This window comes from Oryzias latipes, chromosome 22, assembly GCF_002234675.1.
Source record: "Oryzias latipes chromosome 22, ASM223467v1".
Lineage (NCBI taxonomy): Eukaryota > Metazoa > Chordata > Actinopteri > Beloniformes > Adrianichthyidae > Oryzias > Oryzias latipes.
Genome location: NC_019880.2, coordinates 14,702,125 through 14,720,845, shown reverse-complemented (window position 1 = coordinate 14,720,845; position 18,721 = coordinate 14,702,125). Strand labels below are relative to the sequence as shown.

Genomic DNA, 18,721 nt, shown 5'->3' with positions numbered 1-18,721 from the left:
ACAAAAGGTTTGGTTATTAATTTTATTCAAAAATAAAAATCAACAATTTACAAATGATTTCAAACATAAATATCCGCAAGCAAAAGACAATCATTTCAGAATAAAATGAACAAAAACTGACCATCAAAATATTGAAACTTTTTCTTATTTGATACAGTAAAACTTCAGGGTGGGTTGTCCCGTAGCAGCTATGTATTCAGAAAAACATTTTGTTTGAGTCAACAAGCTGAACTAAACAGCGTGGGTGGCTCCTGTAGATGCATCCCAGTCAGACCCACCAGCAGGATCTGCTTCAGAATAAACAACCTTTTTCTGCTTCAACAGCAGCACAAACGACAATCTTCAACCTGGAAGAACAAGTTTCAGCTTTGCAGCATTTTAGGATGAAGGGACAAGGTTTCCATTAGTGCAAAAAAAATAAAAATAATAATCAAGAGGTAATCTGCATAACAGTCATCAGATCTTTACTCAACAAACTCAGGTTTTACAACTTCATCGCTAAAATTTACGGTCATGTGAGAACTCAGCAAAAAAGAACTTGTGACTTTAGAGAAACTGGCATCACAATGCTCTGACAGTGCTCAGCATGTATATTTCTAACTATAAATACACAAATGCTGAGGGAGGTGCATCTGTTGTTCAGCTCGTTTAATTGTGTGCGTTCAGAACTGTTTTTGACACAAAAATGCACCTCATAAAACAGGCTTTAAATATTTTATATATTTATAATTTCAGTTCAAAACCAGCAAGTGATTTTACTGGAGTTCATCCTTTTTTTTAACTTTAAGGTTTAAGTGTCATATATCAACTGTGCAACATTGCATAAAATGCATTAGAGCCGACTGAGTCTCCCAAAATCTGACAGTTTCCCCGATCTTCTACAGATCTGGTAAATAAAAGGGTCATAACATAAATACACATTCATTCATGGAAAAAAAAGAACAGGCATTCATGGTTGTTACCCCTCCATCACCAAACTCCGTTTTGACTGAAATGCTCTGCCTGAAGATGACTGGGCTGTAAACAAACTTTTCTGAAGTACGTAAAGATTTCCCTGAGATGCTCCTGCTCAGGCTGATTTTTTTAGTAAACCACACAATAACACTGATTTAAAAATCCCGTCTGTTGGTCTTCTCATTGGCAATATAACAAAAGTAATTTGTAGTAAACAGATTCTGGTTGAGGTGTTTTAAAGCGGAAACATAGCGAAATGTCTCGGGCAGCTTTGGATGAGCTGGAGGCCTCTGGAGTCTCACTTCTCCTTTACCTGCTTTCACTTGTGTACAATCAGCATCTGGGTTTATTTATGGCAGAAATCCAGCTGTCTGTGCCGGATCTCAGACTAAATAAGCCTGCCTGAGATCCTCTGGGGTGACCGCGGCTCTCCGGACGCTCTCGCTGGGCCTCGGGCCTCCGCCTCGTTTGGATACGGAGTGGACTGTCCTCCAGTCTCGGGAGGGAGGAACTCTGGAGGATCTACCTTCACATGAGGAGGAAGCAGGAAGCGCTGAAGTCTTGGGAGGTTCTTGTGTACTGCTGGGCCCCATGATGGTGTTGATGACTACAAGAAAAGAAAAAAAAAAAACAATTTACTAACAAATGGAACAAAAAAACAAAAAAGATGAAGTTCCATGGGAGATTTTTACCTTCAAGCTGTTTCTGAACACTGCAAAGTTTCTTCAGTATAGATTTTATTTCCTGTAAACAAAAGAGATTTCCACTTCAATGCAAAGATCGCATTTAACAAACATATTTGAGAAGCAACCAGACACTTTCACAGACCTTGTTTGAAGTTGGAATATCTGGAAAATCCCCATCAGCATCCATCCTTGTCTCCATCTCTTCCCAGATATTAATCCTATCCTGAAACAGAACTCTGTGGGGAGGGGGGGGGAGGGGTTTAAGAGCCAATTCAGTGTTTGAAATATATTTAAGAATTAAAAACACATGGCTATTAGTTTTTGAAGTATTTTTAAATCTGTGTAAAGTTTTACTCTGTGAGCTCAATCATTACATTTTGTTAATAAAAAAAGGATTATTGATGCAATCTTTTTATCCAAAAAAGACAACAAAGTTTTTGCCCTAAACCAGGTCAAAGATGGGGATTTGTATGATCAGGATCTCCTAATCCTGGGAGAGGATCTCCGGACAAAGCACGTCTAAGGAGGAGCTGGAGAGCCCGGTTCTTTGTTTGGACTGGATTTTGGTTCGTTCTCACAGATTAAACATTCAGGACTGTGATGTTCTCAGAGTCACCCCTAAGGTTATCTTCAGAGCCTGTTATGTCCTGTAGTTATGCAGACATATGAAGTCTTTACATGCTTTTTCTCTCCTTAACTCTTACTTTATTTTTTCTGAAAGTTGCTCCGTGTTTTCACTGATGGCCATTATGACCTGATAAACTGGATTCAGCACCAAACTGTCCAGGGAATCCTGCAAAAAAGAAAATAATAATAAAGCGCTCCACCAAGAGAGATTTCTGATAAATCGCATAAGGCATCTCATGACGTCCCACCTCCTCTTTGCTTTGAGCTCGTTGTTTGGATTTCTGTCCATGGTTGATTAAACTCAGATCAGGTTCCTGTCTCGGTGCAGAACTCAGCTGGACTCTGTGGTTTAATCCAGATTCTAGACTCTGAGGAACCAGTGGGAAAAATAATCAGGTTTAAGAAGTTTGTCTGAAGGAACAAAAATATTCACACTAGACAGTTTAGGAAAGCTTTAAAGACCCACTCCAAACATTTTTTGATCTATTGTAAAAGTGTTCCCAGTGTACTTTTAACTGTGATTATGCTGTTTTTGCACAAAATTAAAAACACTAGCAACAGAAGTTCATTATAAATGAATTGTGAGTGGGACTTTTGGTGCAAAGCAACCCCCCCCCCCCTCCTCCTCCTCCCAGTTGCAGAGCAGGGAGCTTGTGGCCCACCCACCGTATTTTCTGTCACAAATAAGCTCTTTTTTTTATTTCTGGCCAACCACAAAAGAATCATTCTACCTTAATATTTACCTTTTTAAAATAGTATAAAACAATATGTAAATCTGCATTCAATTATTAGTTTCTTTTTTCTACAGGAAACAGAAAACAAGCAAACTTTTTTAAAGAAACCATATTATGATGTACGGCCATGTGACCCGTACCAGGATCAAACTTTTTCTCGGTGCTACCTGCTCGTGAGCAGCAGTGGATGCAGTTGCACCGTTCTCCACCTCTGAGACCTGCGAATCGCCGTCACCTGCAACGTCGTGAATCTCTCTGGCTAAAATGGCCAAGTCTTTGGCCAAATCTTGACTCAACCTGGCAACAAAATGAATGCGTGAGCAAACAGACATCATCTCAAGGAACTTTCCCCCACATACTGGCTAAAGTTCCTTAAACCAAGGAGTCAGGTTGACCTTCTCCCGGCAGCACAGATAAGACTGTAGAAGCTTAGGAACATCATCAGTCACTGTTGTTTGGACGACACTAGAATCTCACTTTACACTTGTATTGGCTTTGCAATTAAAGCAGGCCTTCTGTGCTGGAGCCTGTACTGTTTTCAACAAGACCACTAAGGATTCTTGTCTTTGTCTTAGGCTGAGTCAGCTCTACGCCCCTCGACCCAGTAAGATCAGGAAAAAATTCATTTAAACAGTCAGTCATTGTCGTCTGTGCAACACTGTTATCAACACAAATGTTTAAAAAAATATAAAACTGGAAAAACTGATAACTGGCGACATTTAGTCTTTGGATTTTATCACTGCAGATGGCAACAGCTTTCATTGGTGTAACAAACCCTGCTGGGATCTGGAAAAAAAAAGCCATGTTGGAAGGATTGAAGGACAACAAATCTATTATAAGGAAAATGCGAGTGATTAAATAGTTTGGGGGGTTTCTTTTCTTACAGCAGATTTATGAATTCCACAATGGATATATTCCTCTATTATTGCTTTTACTGAAATATTACAGAATATATAACAATTAATTTAGGTCAGCTTTAAAGATATCCAAAACAATTTGGCCTTTTTCATAGCAGAAGTCTGGTTTGGCTGCAGGACGTTTGTCTGACGCGGCTGGAGAAAATTAACAAAATACTTTTTTCGTCGGCTCAACTTTAAGACAAAGTAAAATCAAATAAAACAATGCATATATTTTACGTTTATGGCTAAATAAATGGAAGAGACAATTCATTCTTGTCAATAGTAATAGTGTTAAGAATACTGTAAAAATATGTATCTGGACACAAAAATGCTACAAAACTCATTTGTGTAATTGGAGCAAAAAGTGTTTTCTCTAGGTAAGCCACAATTGTCTTCTCTTCCTTCTTGACATTTAGCCTAATATTTGCAAACAATATATGTGATGATGCTTTTTTGAGTCGGATTGTTTGTGGGGACCTGAAATCCAACTGACTGAATTGAAAATCTTTTGAGCGGTCTTTGTTGGGCGGCGTTTACAGCATGGTCATCTTTTGCTTGGAAAAGAAGACCCAAACGAAAATGAAAATTAGCCCCCAGAATTTCCTCGTTTAAACTGTTTAAAAAAAGTACATACTGTTAGTGTAGATATTTCTGCTGAACTGTTGGCAGGAAAGTTGCTAAAAAACAAAAACAGATCTACCCTCTGTAGGTGAAAAGCTTCAGCTAATTCTTACCGAGCGATCTCAGCACTGTGGGTGGACCAGCTGTGGAAGCTCTCTCCCTGGATTTCCTCTTCAGAGTCTCTGCTGTGGGGCTTGGGATGCCTCGCCACCAAAGGCTGACCGCGTGGACTTTGAAAAGCTGAGGAAGGTTGGGAGCGTTTGTGTTTAAGGTGGCTCCAGTTTGAGTCGTACTCCTCATCTGAGGTAGAAGTATAGTCAGAGCCCTTCTGCCGCCTCCGAGAGCCTTGCCGTTGCCAATAGTTTTGAGGGGTGAGGAAAAATTAGGAGGAGAGAAGTGGGGAAGATGAGAGAGAAAAAGTGCCATGAAAGAACACCCTCCAAGAAAAATGCAGCCACCTTTTTTTTTCCAGATGGAAATCACCAAAACATTTTACAACCCAAAGAATGGAAAAGATCCTGTGAAAGCCTTTGTCTCCACATTAGTTACTTGTTTTCAGCTTTTCTTTAAATCAAAACAATTTACAAACACAAACCAGACCAGGACTTCCACTGGAAGGTGCAGAAAAGATGAATCAATGACTGACACGTTCGAAGAAATGTTCTGTAAAGTTCTTGTCCCAAACCTTCAAAGTGTGCCCACGATGTGAAAAGGTTATTCATTTTTTTGGTTTGTTGCAAAAGCAGTGTGAAGTGTATGTGAAGATACGGGAGTCTACAAGTTAGTGGCAGTCATGTTAGTGAACTCCCAGAACCACAAACACTCTGAGGCTCCGCCCACTTTTACTTTTCCAATTGCAAACCTTCAACAAACTTTGTTCTGCTTGCGTAATATATACTCACTCGCTGTGCTGCTGGTGTACTTGGTGATGCTCGAGCGTGCACGAGTAAGCGGGGTTTTACTGAGGACCGGCTTCTGTGGCCTTTCAATGGGCTTGGCTCCGGAAGCAGACGCCCTCTGAACAGAGTTGCTGCTCGACTCTGTGCTGCGATTGGACATTCCTGTGCTCTTGCCTGTCCACTGAGCGGTGGAAGAGGCATCAGAGTCGCTAGGTGTGTTGAACGAACCTGCTCGCCTGCGAGGCATAGCCAGCATATCCAGTCGGGAGGGTTTCTTTGCTTCCAGGGGCTGTTTAGAGGACAAACTGTTGGCGTCCTGGCCCAGCTTGTCGGTCTCCATCCCTTCGTTGTCGGACTCTCCTAAGCGTGCACGGCGGAGCATGGAGGCCCTTGTGGGTCTAGGTGCAGACAAGCTGTTGGCACGATTTAAACCCTGAGATGCTTTTGTGGTCTTGCCGTCCCCCTTCTGAAGGGGGATTGTGTACTTGGTGCGAGCTTGGCTGTGGTTGGACTCCTGATCAGAGTACGGTAGACTCTGCGTGTCGTCGCTAAGGTCCACAGAGCCACGCTTTCCCGTGCTTCTTCTCAGGGCCACTGGCCTCTTGACTGGCTCCACCTTATTGCTGCTTGATCCATACAAGCGCTGCTTTTTAGACTGGAGACTTGCATCCTGGCTAGTTCCAAAGGTATAAGATCTCTCACGATGGAAACCACTCGAAGTTTTTGGTTTGGTCTTATTGCTTTGCTGGCTGATTGTACTGGAGGTATCGATGTCAGATTCTCCAGACAGAGAGTCTGTGATAGGCGATGGAGTGATTCTGGGATGTCCTGCTTGCAGTTTGGCTTCTAGAACAGCCAGAGCATCCTCAGTCTGTTTGAGGTAAGAATGCGTCTCCGGACCTGTGCTGCCTTGAAAAGTCCCTGGGTCTGGGTCTCTTTGAACAGAATGAGCAGAAATATTTGGCAGTTTGGCATTAATGGGTCCCTCCTTAGTAAAGCTCTCCTGTCTGATTAATGACACTGCTGCTTCTCTCCCTTCTGGACTTTGCATTCTGAGTCCCAGTCCAGGTTCTGAAGCATTGGGTTTGACCTTTCCAGTGTCGTGAGCCCCTTTTTGTTTGGTGAGAGTGGCTGTTGAGAAGGATTTAGTTGTGTGTTTTTGTTCAGTCTTGGGTGTATTGCAATTTACGCCAGCATGTTGCGCTGTGACTTCCTCTTCCGATCCGATGTAGAAAGACGTAGACTTCACAGAACTTTCAAGCTCGTCTCCTTCATCGTACCGCTTTCGCTGACATTGATCTACGATAGATCCATCATCCGACTTGCTGGCATCACTCAGACTGTCTGGCTCTACGTCATCCTGCACGATTAACCTGTAAATACCATCTTCGGGCTTCAGGTTCTCTTCTTTTATTTCAAATGTTGAGTTAGGGTTATAGTGAACATGAATACTGGGCAACGGAGCGTCACTCCTCTCTCTTTGTGGTAGTTGTGGTAAACTGCGCCGAGCCTTTGAACCATCAGCATTGTCCAAGTTGTCCTGGCGTTGGCTGAGAGTACCCTGTACTGAAGTGGAGCAATTTGAATGCATATTAACCACACATACTGAATATCATTCCTATTCATCAGTGTCTCATTACAATTTCAAATAGACCAGCGCTTGCTTGGAAGGCTTACCCTCTCCTGACAGTTCCATCTGGGAGGCGATGTCAGAGAGGCCAGACGGCGGGCCAGATTCTGTGTAAGTGTCTGCCAGGCTGGCCCAACAACACTTCCACTTTGGACTCTGGAGTAACCCTGCACCTGCTGCCTGAACCTGCAGGGAAAGGCATTCAACTTACTCAGCAGCCTTTAAATATTTTTTTTAACAAATAATTATCAGTTCTTGTTTTAGATTCAGTACAAAAGATAAATCAAGTTAGTATCCATCATAACTGCAGAACAAACACACAACTGTGCTTAAAATTCGGTTAGACAGAGACACCAAAACAACAAAGAGCCCACAGTCTGGATAAAAAAAAGATCAAGTCAAACATAAAAAAAATTGCACCAAAAGAAAGGAGGAAGAAGCTGAATCAAAAACAGCAATAAATGCTGATTTTCAACTAACATTCAACTATTTGTGACCTATAGACCCAAGGTGTTTGTTGTTGTTAGAAGTGGTGTTAAATAGTTTCTTGACAGATCCCAGCCTACACAGTAGAGGTTACCTTTATCAGATCATGTCCCTGCTCTGGAGCTGGCCTCACGCCCTCACAGCTACTCTGCCTATCCTCCTCCCTGCCCTGACCAACAACAGGCCTAAACGCTGATGATGTCTCTGCTTCACTGTCGTACAATGGTTCTGGGCTCTCACTGAGACCAAAGACCTGTCAGGAACAAAGCATTTTAAAAGGCATGTGTGCACGAGAAAAGACAATGGGATTCTGGGACATCCACAGCTGATCTGACAGGTCAAAAAGCTGCGAAATGGCAAGGATGTATGCTTTAAGTGACATGCAATGATTTTGAGCTATATCAAACATTTACAGTACAGACCAAAAGTTTGGACCCACCGTCTCATTCAAACTGTAGCTAAAAGAAAAATGATATAGACGGAGCATCTTGCCTGATCAATCTTGCGCCGTGCTTCTTCCAGTTCTTTATCTTGAACATCTGCTTCGATAGTGTACGTTCCTGCATCACTCAGATTGTCCTCCTCCTGATTTCTTTGACTCTGAACATCCACAGTGCGAGATGCCTGGGAACTGACAGGTGTTTTCAGAGGAAAAGGCTCGTGGACAGGGGAAGAAGTCTGAGGCTGGATAAGTTCATCCACTGGAGGAGGACTTGCAGAACTTTGACTGAACTGTGAAATTACCACAGTCCTTTTGTGAGCCATTTTAGGGGAACTAGAAGCACTTTTGTCCAAGCTAGAGGAAGAATTCTGTTTCTGCTGTCTGCGCAATTCAGCGGTAAATTCCTGAGACAGTTTGGATCTCCGGCCTACGCTACCAAAGGGTCTTACAGTTACAGAGGAGGAAGAGCGGGAAGAAAAACCGGTGCTGATGCGGTCTTCTGTCTTCTCTTTTCGTAGAGACCCAGATCGTTGAAATCCAGTGGGGGAAGCATCCTTCAGTGGGATCGTGTAGCGCTGGGTTGGAGGTGTGCATAAGGATGTGGGTGGAGCCTGTTTACCTCCAGAAGGACTTGAGCTCTTGCTTGTTTTTTCCTGATGGGGTTGGAGACCTGAGGGCTCAGGTGGAATGTTATTGGTGAAGGACTGAGAACGGTTTTTCCGCGAGTTATCAAAGAATTCAATGACAAAGGCTTGGTGAGCCTCCGCTTTGCCCTGAATGGAAATAGATTGAGATTCAGGTGAAAAGTCCCCAGAATCTGGGAAGGAAAGGTGTTGGGTTGGGTCAGCCCTCAAGATTTCTGAAAGCTGAGGTTCTGATTGGTTGAAACCATCATTTCGGGTTGGAAGATGCCTCAAATCCGCGTGATTAACATCGTCTCTGTGCTCTGTTGATATTGGAGACAAGTTAGCTAGACTGCAGATTAACACCCTGAAAACAATCATTCTGTAAAAGCACTCACCTTTGGCAATCTCAAAAATGGATGGTTCACTGTTGGTACTATACATTTCTTCACACAGAGACGTCCTCCTCTTTATCATACTAGCATTGCTTTGGACTAGCCAATCAGAAACTTTACTTTCCACAGATATCACCTCCGTAGGTGTGGTTACAACCTCGGCGGTGGGCTGCTTGCGCTGCTGCCGGAAAGCGAACTTGGTGACGTGGTCTTTGATCTTCATTTTACCTGGAGTGAAGTCATCAAATTCGATCGTGAAGGAGGCGTGGCTTTGCACCACAGGGGGTGTGGGAGTGGAAGGGATGCCATGGTCTGATGTGTCCTTTGTTGGAATCTCGTGAAGCTGAGACTCAGGTTTCTTGATGGAGTGCTGCTGCTGCTGCTGCTGTAAATCTTTTGTTGGAATTTCAAAGTAGTTGGGCTCCTGACGAGAAGAGAACAAGGGCTTGGCCTGACTGTCTGACACAGACCCGTTGATCTCAGATTTGAGTGGGTCTTTAGAAGGCTCTGTCAAGGGGAAGAAAATAAGACCACATAAAAAGCTTTAGCAACAGCTCCTTATATGAACATTTTTATTTTCTCAAAACCTATAAATGACATTAAATCCAGCTGTTGGGCTGAGAAAACACATGACTGTTTTTTCTGTGCCAGCCGAACGGAGACAAATATCATTTTAGCGGTTCAGATTCCAGTAGAGGAAAGCAAAACGTTAATCTGTTTCTGTCTGGGCAACATGAGGACAACAATCACCCGTCCTCCCCTTTGGCAGCTTAAAGGGGCATAATCCATCACGAGGCAGACAGGCACTACCCACCGTCCTGGCAAACACTCCACGACTGTAAGCCAGAAACCTGCCAAACATTAAACACCCTCCATCCCTGATTACGGCGTCCAACTGGAGAGCCGCAAAGGTCTAGAATTACCAATTTAGTAGCCATGTCACAGAAGACAATGAACATAAAATAATCTGTGCTTGGATTAGACATCAAAAACTCAGACAGAATACAGAAATACAAGACACACTCTAACCTGGAGACTCTTGAATTCTTTCATCATTATTCTGCTTTGGATTGGATGGATCTTCATCCTCCCCCCACCAGGATGGTTGGCCATATAGTGGAGTCGGCTTAGATCCTGGAGAATCTGTGGAAGCTGGAATAAAACCACACAGACACGAGCAGACATGTCAGAAATAAAACTAAATCTTTATAGTATTTGTAAGAATATTTTCTTATGTAACAGAGTGAAAAATCAGTGCTGCCTCTGATTTCAGTGATGAAACAAACAAATATCTGCAGCAGACAGAAAATCCCATCACTGTCATGTTAACAGTGGGGGTTACACTGATCACACGATTCCACCACACAGTCCTGCTCATGTGATCTCGATGCAGCTAATCCTAATCTTTAAAGTAAAACAATTCAGGTTATAAGGCAACACTCTAGTAAGGCTTCAGTTGTGCATGACATTTACAAACCCCACTATAAACTCAGTAAAGATTCTAAACTATTTCTATTTTGATACAACATGTGCTTTGATTTGCTAAATATTCTGCCACGCCAGCACCACAGGCCGCCAAGCTTATAATGAGTAATCAGATTACGTAAAAACCAAGCAAACATGCACTTCTGTGCAGGGCGAAGCAAAAGACCACTGTTACTATGGATGCACAAGGCATCCATAGTAACAGTAGATTAGGAAGATCAGATCCCTTTCTGCGCAATATTTCCTATGTTTTTATGAAAACAAATATGACTCAAATACTGCCGATTATGTAAAAAAATAAATGTGTTATCTCATTTAATGGGTTTTCTGGTTACGTCAGCCAAATAACAAAAATAAAAGGTCATAATTTTCAAAAGGGAAGCTAAAATGTAAATATTATGGCCTTTAGCCCATAACTAAAGAGCTCCAATGTCTGAGAGGGTGAAGTTAATCTAAGACATGCATATGCAAGAAAAATGAATAAAGAATGTGAGCCTATGAGACGGAAACGTGACATTAAATCCAGTGTAGCACATCCAGTTCATGGCGGGAGAAAAAATGATCAAGATATCCAGTCAAGGGGGTTCAGAGGAGGGAAGTGCGTTTGAATAAAGCAACAGTTAAGGCCTGTTGCTCTCATGCATCTTAGATCTCACCCTAGAGGAGGTGTGAATGCAGAGGCAATAAACTGAAGACATACTGAGACACATTTGGAGAACTTTTCCAACACTCAGACCAATTTCAGGAGAATAGGTGTTCTCTAAACCAGAGTTTTCATCACCAAACACAATCTTTAAAATAAATGTTCATTTTCTGCTTTAAAGTAGAATCCATATGTCCACCAACCACAGAGCCATCCAATCATGAGCCTGAAGTTGTAACCTGAGGTGCACACATTACGGGAACTGACAACTGTTTTCATTTGTAAAACAAGAAAACTAAAGGAGGAGCAGGGCAGCATGGAGCTTAGTTTTTCAAAAATAAATTGTGCATAACCAACAGACAAATTAACACATTGCAGTTTCTTCTTCTGTGTTTTTCATTTAAACATGCCTGCAATTTGGTTTTAAATCCCATAGTGAAACACACAGCAGAAATAGATTAATATTCAACAATTCTATTAAGGGAAAAAACTGAGACTGAACTCCAAAATGCAACCATGTGTCTGTGTTAATAAACTCATTTATAATAAATTGTGACTCTGCAATGTCAGTTTCCTTTCTAACTTATTTGACACATTTTCTCATGTAAATGTTGCTGCTCAGATGAAAGGATGACTGTTAGTCCTCAGGCTGCTTGCTTTTTGTTTGCATACACTGTGTCGATAAAATCCAATCACCCATGATATAACAGTTATATAGAAGACCATTTTCATAAAACAAGCTAAGAAAAATGGTCATAAAATACACAAAGTTTTGCTGAAAATGGATTATTTAAAAAAAATGTTGTTTATTTTATTTTTTTTTTAAATAAAATGATTGTGTTTTGTCTATATATTGTGTGAGATGGAAAGTTAACTGTTCAGTAACTTTAAGTGAAAAGGCTCCGAAACGCCGTAGCTTGATTTGACTTGACTTGATTAACTTGACTTTAAACAGTCAGCTGGACTGTTTAAGGAGTTTAAATTGGCATGGATGTCTTGGGGAAAAAAACGGAGCTCCAAAAATGCAGAAGTTGAATAAAAACACAGTGAAACCTAAGAAAGCAGCTGGAGAAAAAGTTCTATTTATAGCACGAGCTGCGTCTTTCCCACCAACTTCTCACGGGGCCAATTATAGAGGAGAAAGTGCGAGAATTGCTGGATCAACAACAGCTGGAATAGTTTTGTCAGTGTGAATAAGCATCATTCACAAAGCCCTTCCATTGACAAGACAGTGCACCGACTGTTCCACTGTTGCCTGCAGTCCAAAACGTGATTTACCGACTACTTCTAACAGCAAACAAGCTAGTGAGAGACAAGGACAGATCCACCATTCAGAGAGAGGTGAATACAAGTTAAATACAAATCCACGATTCATTCACAATGCACTTAAGCCCTCTTCACTCTGGCGGTGCCTCATCTGTGACCAACAGTCAGGCATGGCTGACTGAGATAAGACTTCTTGTCCTTAACCTCTCACCCCTTTGCTCCCTCTTATATATACCGTTTCTGCCAGCCGTGGGATGTCACCATCGATTTCTTTAGTGGCATCAAGACTGTAGCTTCAGCTGCTCTAATCACATTGCATCCTAATCTCACACCAGGGAAGCTCTTCATAAAAGAAGCCACAGTTGTTCCCTCAAAGGATTTGAAACCAGAGGACTATCTCTTTTTCGTGTGTCTAAAGACGTTCCCAGAGTTTAACTCAGTGAAAGCTGTTCTAAAACAAAAACAATTAATAGAAAACCTCTGGCCTTCCTGTTAACATGCATCTGACCCATCATGCCTGTGAACATAATTTTTTTACCTGTGAGGGACTGGGCTTTCTGCTCAGCCTGAGGTTTGCCCTCTTTGCTCTTTTCTGAGCTCTGGAGCTGCTGTTTTTCTTTTGTCTTGGCTTCCAGGGCCTTCACACCGAGCTGCAGCTGGCTGGTGTACTTCTCGTGCTACACAGGGAACAGAGAGGAAGCAGGATGTAAAACAAACAATCCAGGTCCTCTTCAACATGCTAGGAAGGATGTCCACCAGAGTCCTCTAGTTAAGCTTCTTGTCTTACTTTGGGTCACATGCAAGAACTGTAAAAGGTGAGGCAACTTAGCAATTCAATCTTTAAGTCTTGTTAGGTTTCTAGCAAATATCTATTAGCTTGACAGGCAGCAGGTAACTCAGCTTCTCTGAGTCACTGCCTGAAGCTCCTGCCCCATTAGCTGACTGCACATTTTACCACAATCTCCACCACAGACTTGCCAAACATCTGCAACACCTTGATACACATAACAAGACCTGGAAACAGTGTTGGTGTTGCAACTCCAGCTTAGTCTGATGTCTGGTTAAACACCCAGGTATCCGTTCCATCTTCTCCACCCCTTATCTCCAGACAAAAAGAAAAAAAGCTCAACTTATTCCTAAACCTCCTAAATTGTCCTTTTTATCTCCTTAAAATTCCATTTTAAAAGAATTCAACAAGAAAAATGTGCAACAGAAGCAAGTATTTTGGGTGTTTTTAATCACTAAGAAAAAACTAATCTCCATGTTAGCTGATATCAAAAATATAGTATTTCTCTTAATAAGTAAAAAAGAGATTTACTTACTTTTAGAGCTTCTTCAGGGACCTTGTGTTGACTCTTCTCCAAGATATACACATGAGAATGTATGAAGAGTTAAAGTGCTTCATTAACTAAGATTTTTATAGCCTTCTCAGACATAAAACGTCATGTATGTTGTACATTTGTGCGCTTTGTTACAGTCCAAAGTTTTGTTCAAAGATAGTTATTTTGGGTCGTTATATTGTAATATATTTTTGCCATTTTATCCTGTTTTCATAGTGAGGGGAGGGGGTGGTCAAAGCGTGCTAGAGGCTCCATCGCCAGCTGACCATAATCCGAAACCACAGAGGGATTAACATGCCATTGTCAAGCGGGACCACAAAACCCAAAGACAACACAATAAATGTGTGCGTGAAATGGCTGCCAACCACTGCATCAGCGAAGCTGTTAATGATTAACTTCCAACTCCAGTTCAGTTGCACAAAATGCAAATAAATGCCAATTGTGAACATTTCAACATGAGAAGACTTTAAAAAAAAAAAAGGATATCATAACCAAAGCGAATGACGTCTGACAGCTTGAGAGTGATGTAGGTCTGGTCCGGGATCCTGAGGTCATTCACAAAGGTCTGAAAAACAAAAACATTTGACATTTTTCTCATGATAATTCACAAGAAAATTGAAACTGATGGGATTGCTCTTTCATAGGACACTTCAGTTTTTGTGGCTGCAGGTTGAAATAAAAGTAAGAAGGCCAATGGGCTTTGTCTTCACCTAACATTCTGTGGTGCTTTTATTTTTTAATTCAGTAGCTAAAAATCTCCTTTTGCCCCGAAAGCAGCTCCTACGCTGAGTTTAAAAAAGGTAATCGGAGAGGGATTACAGCTTCAAGTCTTTCACTGTTCTGCTCAGATTAGTTTGGCCACAGTTCCTTCAGCCAATAAGAGGTATTCCAAGCAAGAACAATGAGGGTGTTTTTCCTCACTGGCCAGAGCTAAATTTCCTTGGAATGGTGGTGCAATAAATTGGCAACGGAGCAGTAAGAGGAGGGGAGCTTAAGACGTTTTGGGCCACCAAGAAAAACGAGTTTTTGAACTATAGTCTCCATTTCTCCCCTTTAACAAATGGGCAGGTTTGGTGGCCTGAGAAATGTTGAGAACTTCCAGAATGCCTTGTGCTGTTTTCTTACGATTGTAGACACGTTGCTTGGTACTAAAGAAAGACGAACTCACCCCGTTTAAGCTGCCAAGGTCTTTTACCATGTGCTCATCTGTGTTTGAGGAATAGTTTATCACTGCGTGTTGTTTGTCCACGCTGCGAGACTGGAAAGCAAAATGAAACGATGAAACACGGAACACTTTTATGATTGCTATTCTAAAATGTAGAAAATATGAGAAGCAGTTTAAAATTTATTTTAAGTAGTAAAACAAGAATGAGAAAGTCAGAGTGACATACAAAAACTCTTGACAAACAAAACGTTCCTAGTTTGCTATACTGAAGGAGCAACACTTGCTGTGATTTAGATGAGGTTTGTCATCAAACACATTGTACCAAACCACATTTTCCAGATAAAACACCAACACCAGTTCGAAATCTTGATATAAATTCATAAAAAGGCCGTCATTTGCAGCTCTGAAACTCACCAACATGCTAATTTAGACCGTTAGAACAGGCATGGCAAACGCTCACAAGCCACTGTCTGCAAACAATAAGCGTGCTGTACGGCACTAAGTGCTGATCCAAATCGAACCACTCAAATCGTTTCAACGCTTGCATGCAAATCAGCAGAAACAAGGAGCTTTGCTTCCTTTAATTATCTGCAGGCTGAGCAACTGATTTAGGATGACACAGTCTCTACTCATTAGCACTGGAGGCTTCTCCGTCACATTTGCCACATGGACATTCTGTCCTCCAAAGAACCGCTTTGAAGGTTGCGAGTCACAAATCCACATTAAACATTAGCTGTATGCTGACCAATCCACTCTGCCTGTTTTAAGGATCTAATAAACTTCCTACTGCTCCATTTTTCAGCTGATTTAACCTTGATTAGGTTAACTGTGTGGTCTACAAACCACATATACCACATTCCTTGCTTAATGACCCTCAATGACCCTTTGCCCACCCCGCCCCCTTTTTTACACAGAACAATTCGTGCTCTTACTCTGAAAATCATCAAACACATTATTACATTTGAAATACAATTCTGTGCTTATCATCACAGGAAGTATAGTAGCTGATTAAGACCAAATAGAAGGCAGATCAAACCACACTGAACCCTGACTGAACATTCCAGTCTGTAAGCTACCATTTCAATTCAGACACTATTACACAAAAGCCACAATTGAACACATTAATTACAGGCTTAACGTGATTCAGATCAGAAGCCCTAGTACATGCCAAGTCAGGAAGCACAGCCATGCAAATCAGCCGAGAAACAGAAAAATGTGAATCGTTCCGGAAGGAGGAGAGGCTGAGGTTTTTCCTGGACCCAACAAGAGCTAAGTGAGGTCACAGAAAATGTTTCACTCTGACCAACAGAAAAGCATTTTTGGGCATACCACACACACAAAAAGGAAAAGTTCCTGGAGTCTAAATGCAGAGTGAGAAGGAAAAGTCCACTGAGCAGCTCAGAGGTTGTGTTTATACCAAAAGAAAGACAACTGAAGTCCAAAAACATAATGAAAGAAACAAAAGAATTAGTGGTAGAATCATCAGGTGAAAAAAAAAATGTCTAAAATGTGAAGTTACTTGGCTGAACATTGCCACATATGAGGAGGGCACCAATTCTTGCTAGTTTTTGGAGGACACCTGTGGGGTGTGTCTGCTAACCTTCCCGACAGCAGCTCACCTGCAGCATAAGCTCACAATCATCTCGACCAACAAAGATCATCTCCCGAGGAAGCCGGTGGCGTGTGCCTGAGCTGCTCACCAGGAACCACGATGTCACACTCATGTTGGAGCCACGTGTCAGGATCTTTTTAGCATCCTTTCAAAAAAAAAAAAAGGAAAAGATTTGGTTAAATGTCAGGAAACACGGAAAAAAGAATGAAACCTTTCGGGGAATGTTGTTCAGCAATTGTTCAATTGGTTGTGGAGGGAGAATATTGTCACATTTCTTTATCTAAAACTGTTGTCTGCAACCTTCAACACTTAGAGCCATTCAAGTCGATTTCCAATAGGAGCCACAAAGTCTGACTTCACCCTTTAGAAATATAAAGACACTAAATTGTATTTCGTTTTATTTTTTGGGCAGAAAAAAAAAACATAAACATAAAGAGAAAATAGCCTTTTTTTCAAAATATAAAATAGTATATAACTTTTGGAAAAGGTTCAAATGACTTTCTTTCAAAATAAGACCCTTTGTCATAGCAATGCAGCAAATATATCAGTGCAGTTATTCAAAAAAGGTTGATTTTACTATTTGTGGTGCATTTCATTCAGAAATCTTTACATCTAAATAGTCAAAATTACATCAGAGCAAATGAAGTTAATTTTACTGTATTCTTTTTAACTAGGTGCACTTAAAATCCTTGAATTTGTTGAAAAATAGAAAATCCACCTTTTAATCAGGTGCACCTTAACTCAGGTTTACCTCCAAAAGATTTTCTGTGGTACAAGGCACTCAAAAATCTGTCAAAATGTTTTAGCTCGACATGTGATACACACTTTACTACTGACTCACTTTTTACTTTACAGCTACTTTTTAGAATTAAAAACATTTTATTTTTCTTCAACCAGAGAGCCGCTATGGAGGCCTCTCTGTGGCTCCACAGTCGCAGGTTGTAGACCCCGATCTAAAAATTAGTTTTTGTTACTATTAATGCAATTAAATAAATCACACAAACATTTGTTAGAATGGTTGATTTTTTTTTATAAGATGTCTTTTTTATTTTAAAAAAAAAGCATCAGAAAATGTTCTTTGATTACCAAAATAAAGTGTCAGTGCCTCTTAATCCTACTTTTAGAGCCCATGGTTTACATTTTTTCCCCTTTCCAGCACACCTGATTCAAATAGCAACTCATGCTACAGAGATGATAATTTGAATAAAGTGAGCTGAACCGGAGAAACATGACAAACATGCAATGAAAGGAGGGGATCGGTGTTGGGAAACAGTCTCAACATCTAACAAAGTGTGATACACCTAGAAGATACCATCTTACTTGTGGTTCAAAGTATCAACAAATTGATCTAATCTTGATTTTTCTGTTTATTGGCTGCATTATTTTTCGTCAAATCTATGTATCGTTTAGTATTTCGAAGCATTTACTTTATTTGTCATTTAAAAAAACAGAAATAAATACTCACAGCAGCGGCTACAGATCATCAGGCTGGGGTACCTGTTGGAATGGTCCCCGTAGTGTCAGTTAACGTTAGCCTACAACTTCCAGGACACGGTTTACTTCCTGCTGTAGCTAACTCAACACTAGTAAAACCAAATTTGTCTGTTCTCATGTTTTCAGATTTTTACAGTCTCGTAAAGCCGAGTGAAACCTTTCGAAAGTCACCCAGACAGAGGTGACAGTGACGTAGCTGTGCTCTAACCGAAAAACAAGCTTTTCCCCTTCTCCCCAACATTCTGCTCCCAGCCAAGACTCACCTTTATCGCCTTCTCCGTTTTACGCCTGAGTGAAGCCAGCGTTTTACGTGACGATAGTAAACTCAGTTAATTTTGAGGGTTCAAATATGTTACTGCCCACGAGAGCACTGAACAGGTAAATTTCTAAACACACCCTCTTCCTCCTTTGGGAATGACAAGCGGACGAAACTATTCTCCCTGTTCAGATACAGTGACGTATCTGGTCAAGTCCCATCAAACGAGTTTAATCCTCCTCAGGCAACTGCGAGATGTGTCACTCTGTCTGATTTTCAGGGCCCTGAAAATACAGCAATTGAGAATGCAAAACGAGTCAATGCCCCTAAAGGCATATGTAGAATGTAATTAATCATATAAAAATATATTAGAAAATATTTTTGCTTTCTGACCGGTGCGAATTTTTACATGAACAAAAATGAACTACTGCCAAGACCTGTTTGCCTCGAACAAAAGTTTTTAA

General features: G+C 41.1%; 1 protein-coding gene across 5 annotated transcripts; it reads right to left on the bottom strand.

Moving 5' to 3' along the window:
• Positions 1-8: 8 nt before the first annotated feature.
• On the bottom strand, positions 9-18,475 carry LOC101174238 (centrosomal protein of 170 kDa protein B). Of its 5 annotated transcripts, XM_023951799.1 has the most exons (20): positions 18,265-18,474; positions 17,973-18,004; positions 16,515-16,652; positions 14,899-14,988; positions 14,217-14,295; positions 13,713-13,771; positions 12,929-13,067; positions 10,026-10,148; positions 9,000-9,503; positions 8,029-8,924; positions 7,631-7,789; positions 7,098-7,236; positions 5,424-6,986; positions 4,635-4,866; positions 3,142-3,298; positions 2,516-2,635; positions 2,345-2,433; positions 1,783-1,876; positions 1,647-1,698; positions 9-1,561 (listed from the first exon to the last, which is right to left on the bottom strand). In XM_023951799.1, exons 3-20 carry the CDS (start codon positions 16,617-16,619, stop codon positions 1,338-1,340), a joined length of 4,824 nt encoding a protein of 1,607 aa, XP_023807567.1. In that variant the 5' UTR covers positions 16,620-16,652; positions 17,973-18,004; positions 18,265-18,474; the 3' UTR covers positions 9-1,337. The 5 variants fall into 5 exon arrangements, with proteins under 5 accessions (XP_023807567.1, XP_023807569.1, XP_023807566.1 ...); XM_023951801.1 differs by lacking the exon at positions 17,973-18,004 and having other exon boundaries at positions 4,635-4,761; positions 18,265-18,475; XM_023951798.1 differs by lacking the exon at positions 17,973-18,004.
• Positions 18,476-18,721: the final 246 nt, after the last annotated feature.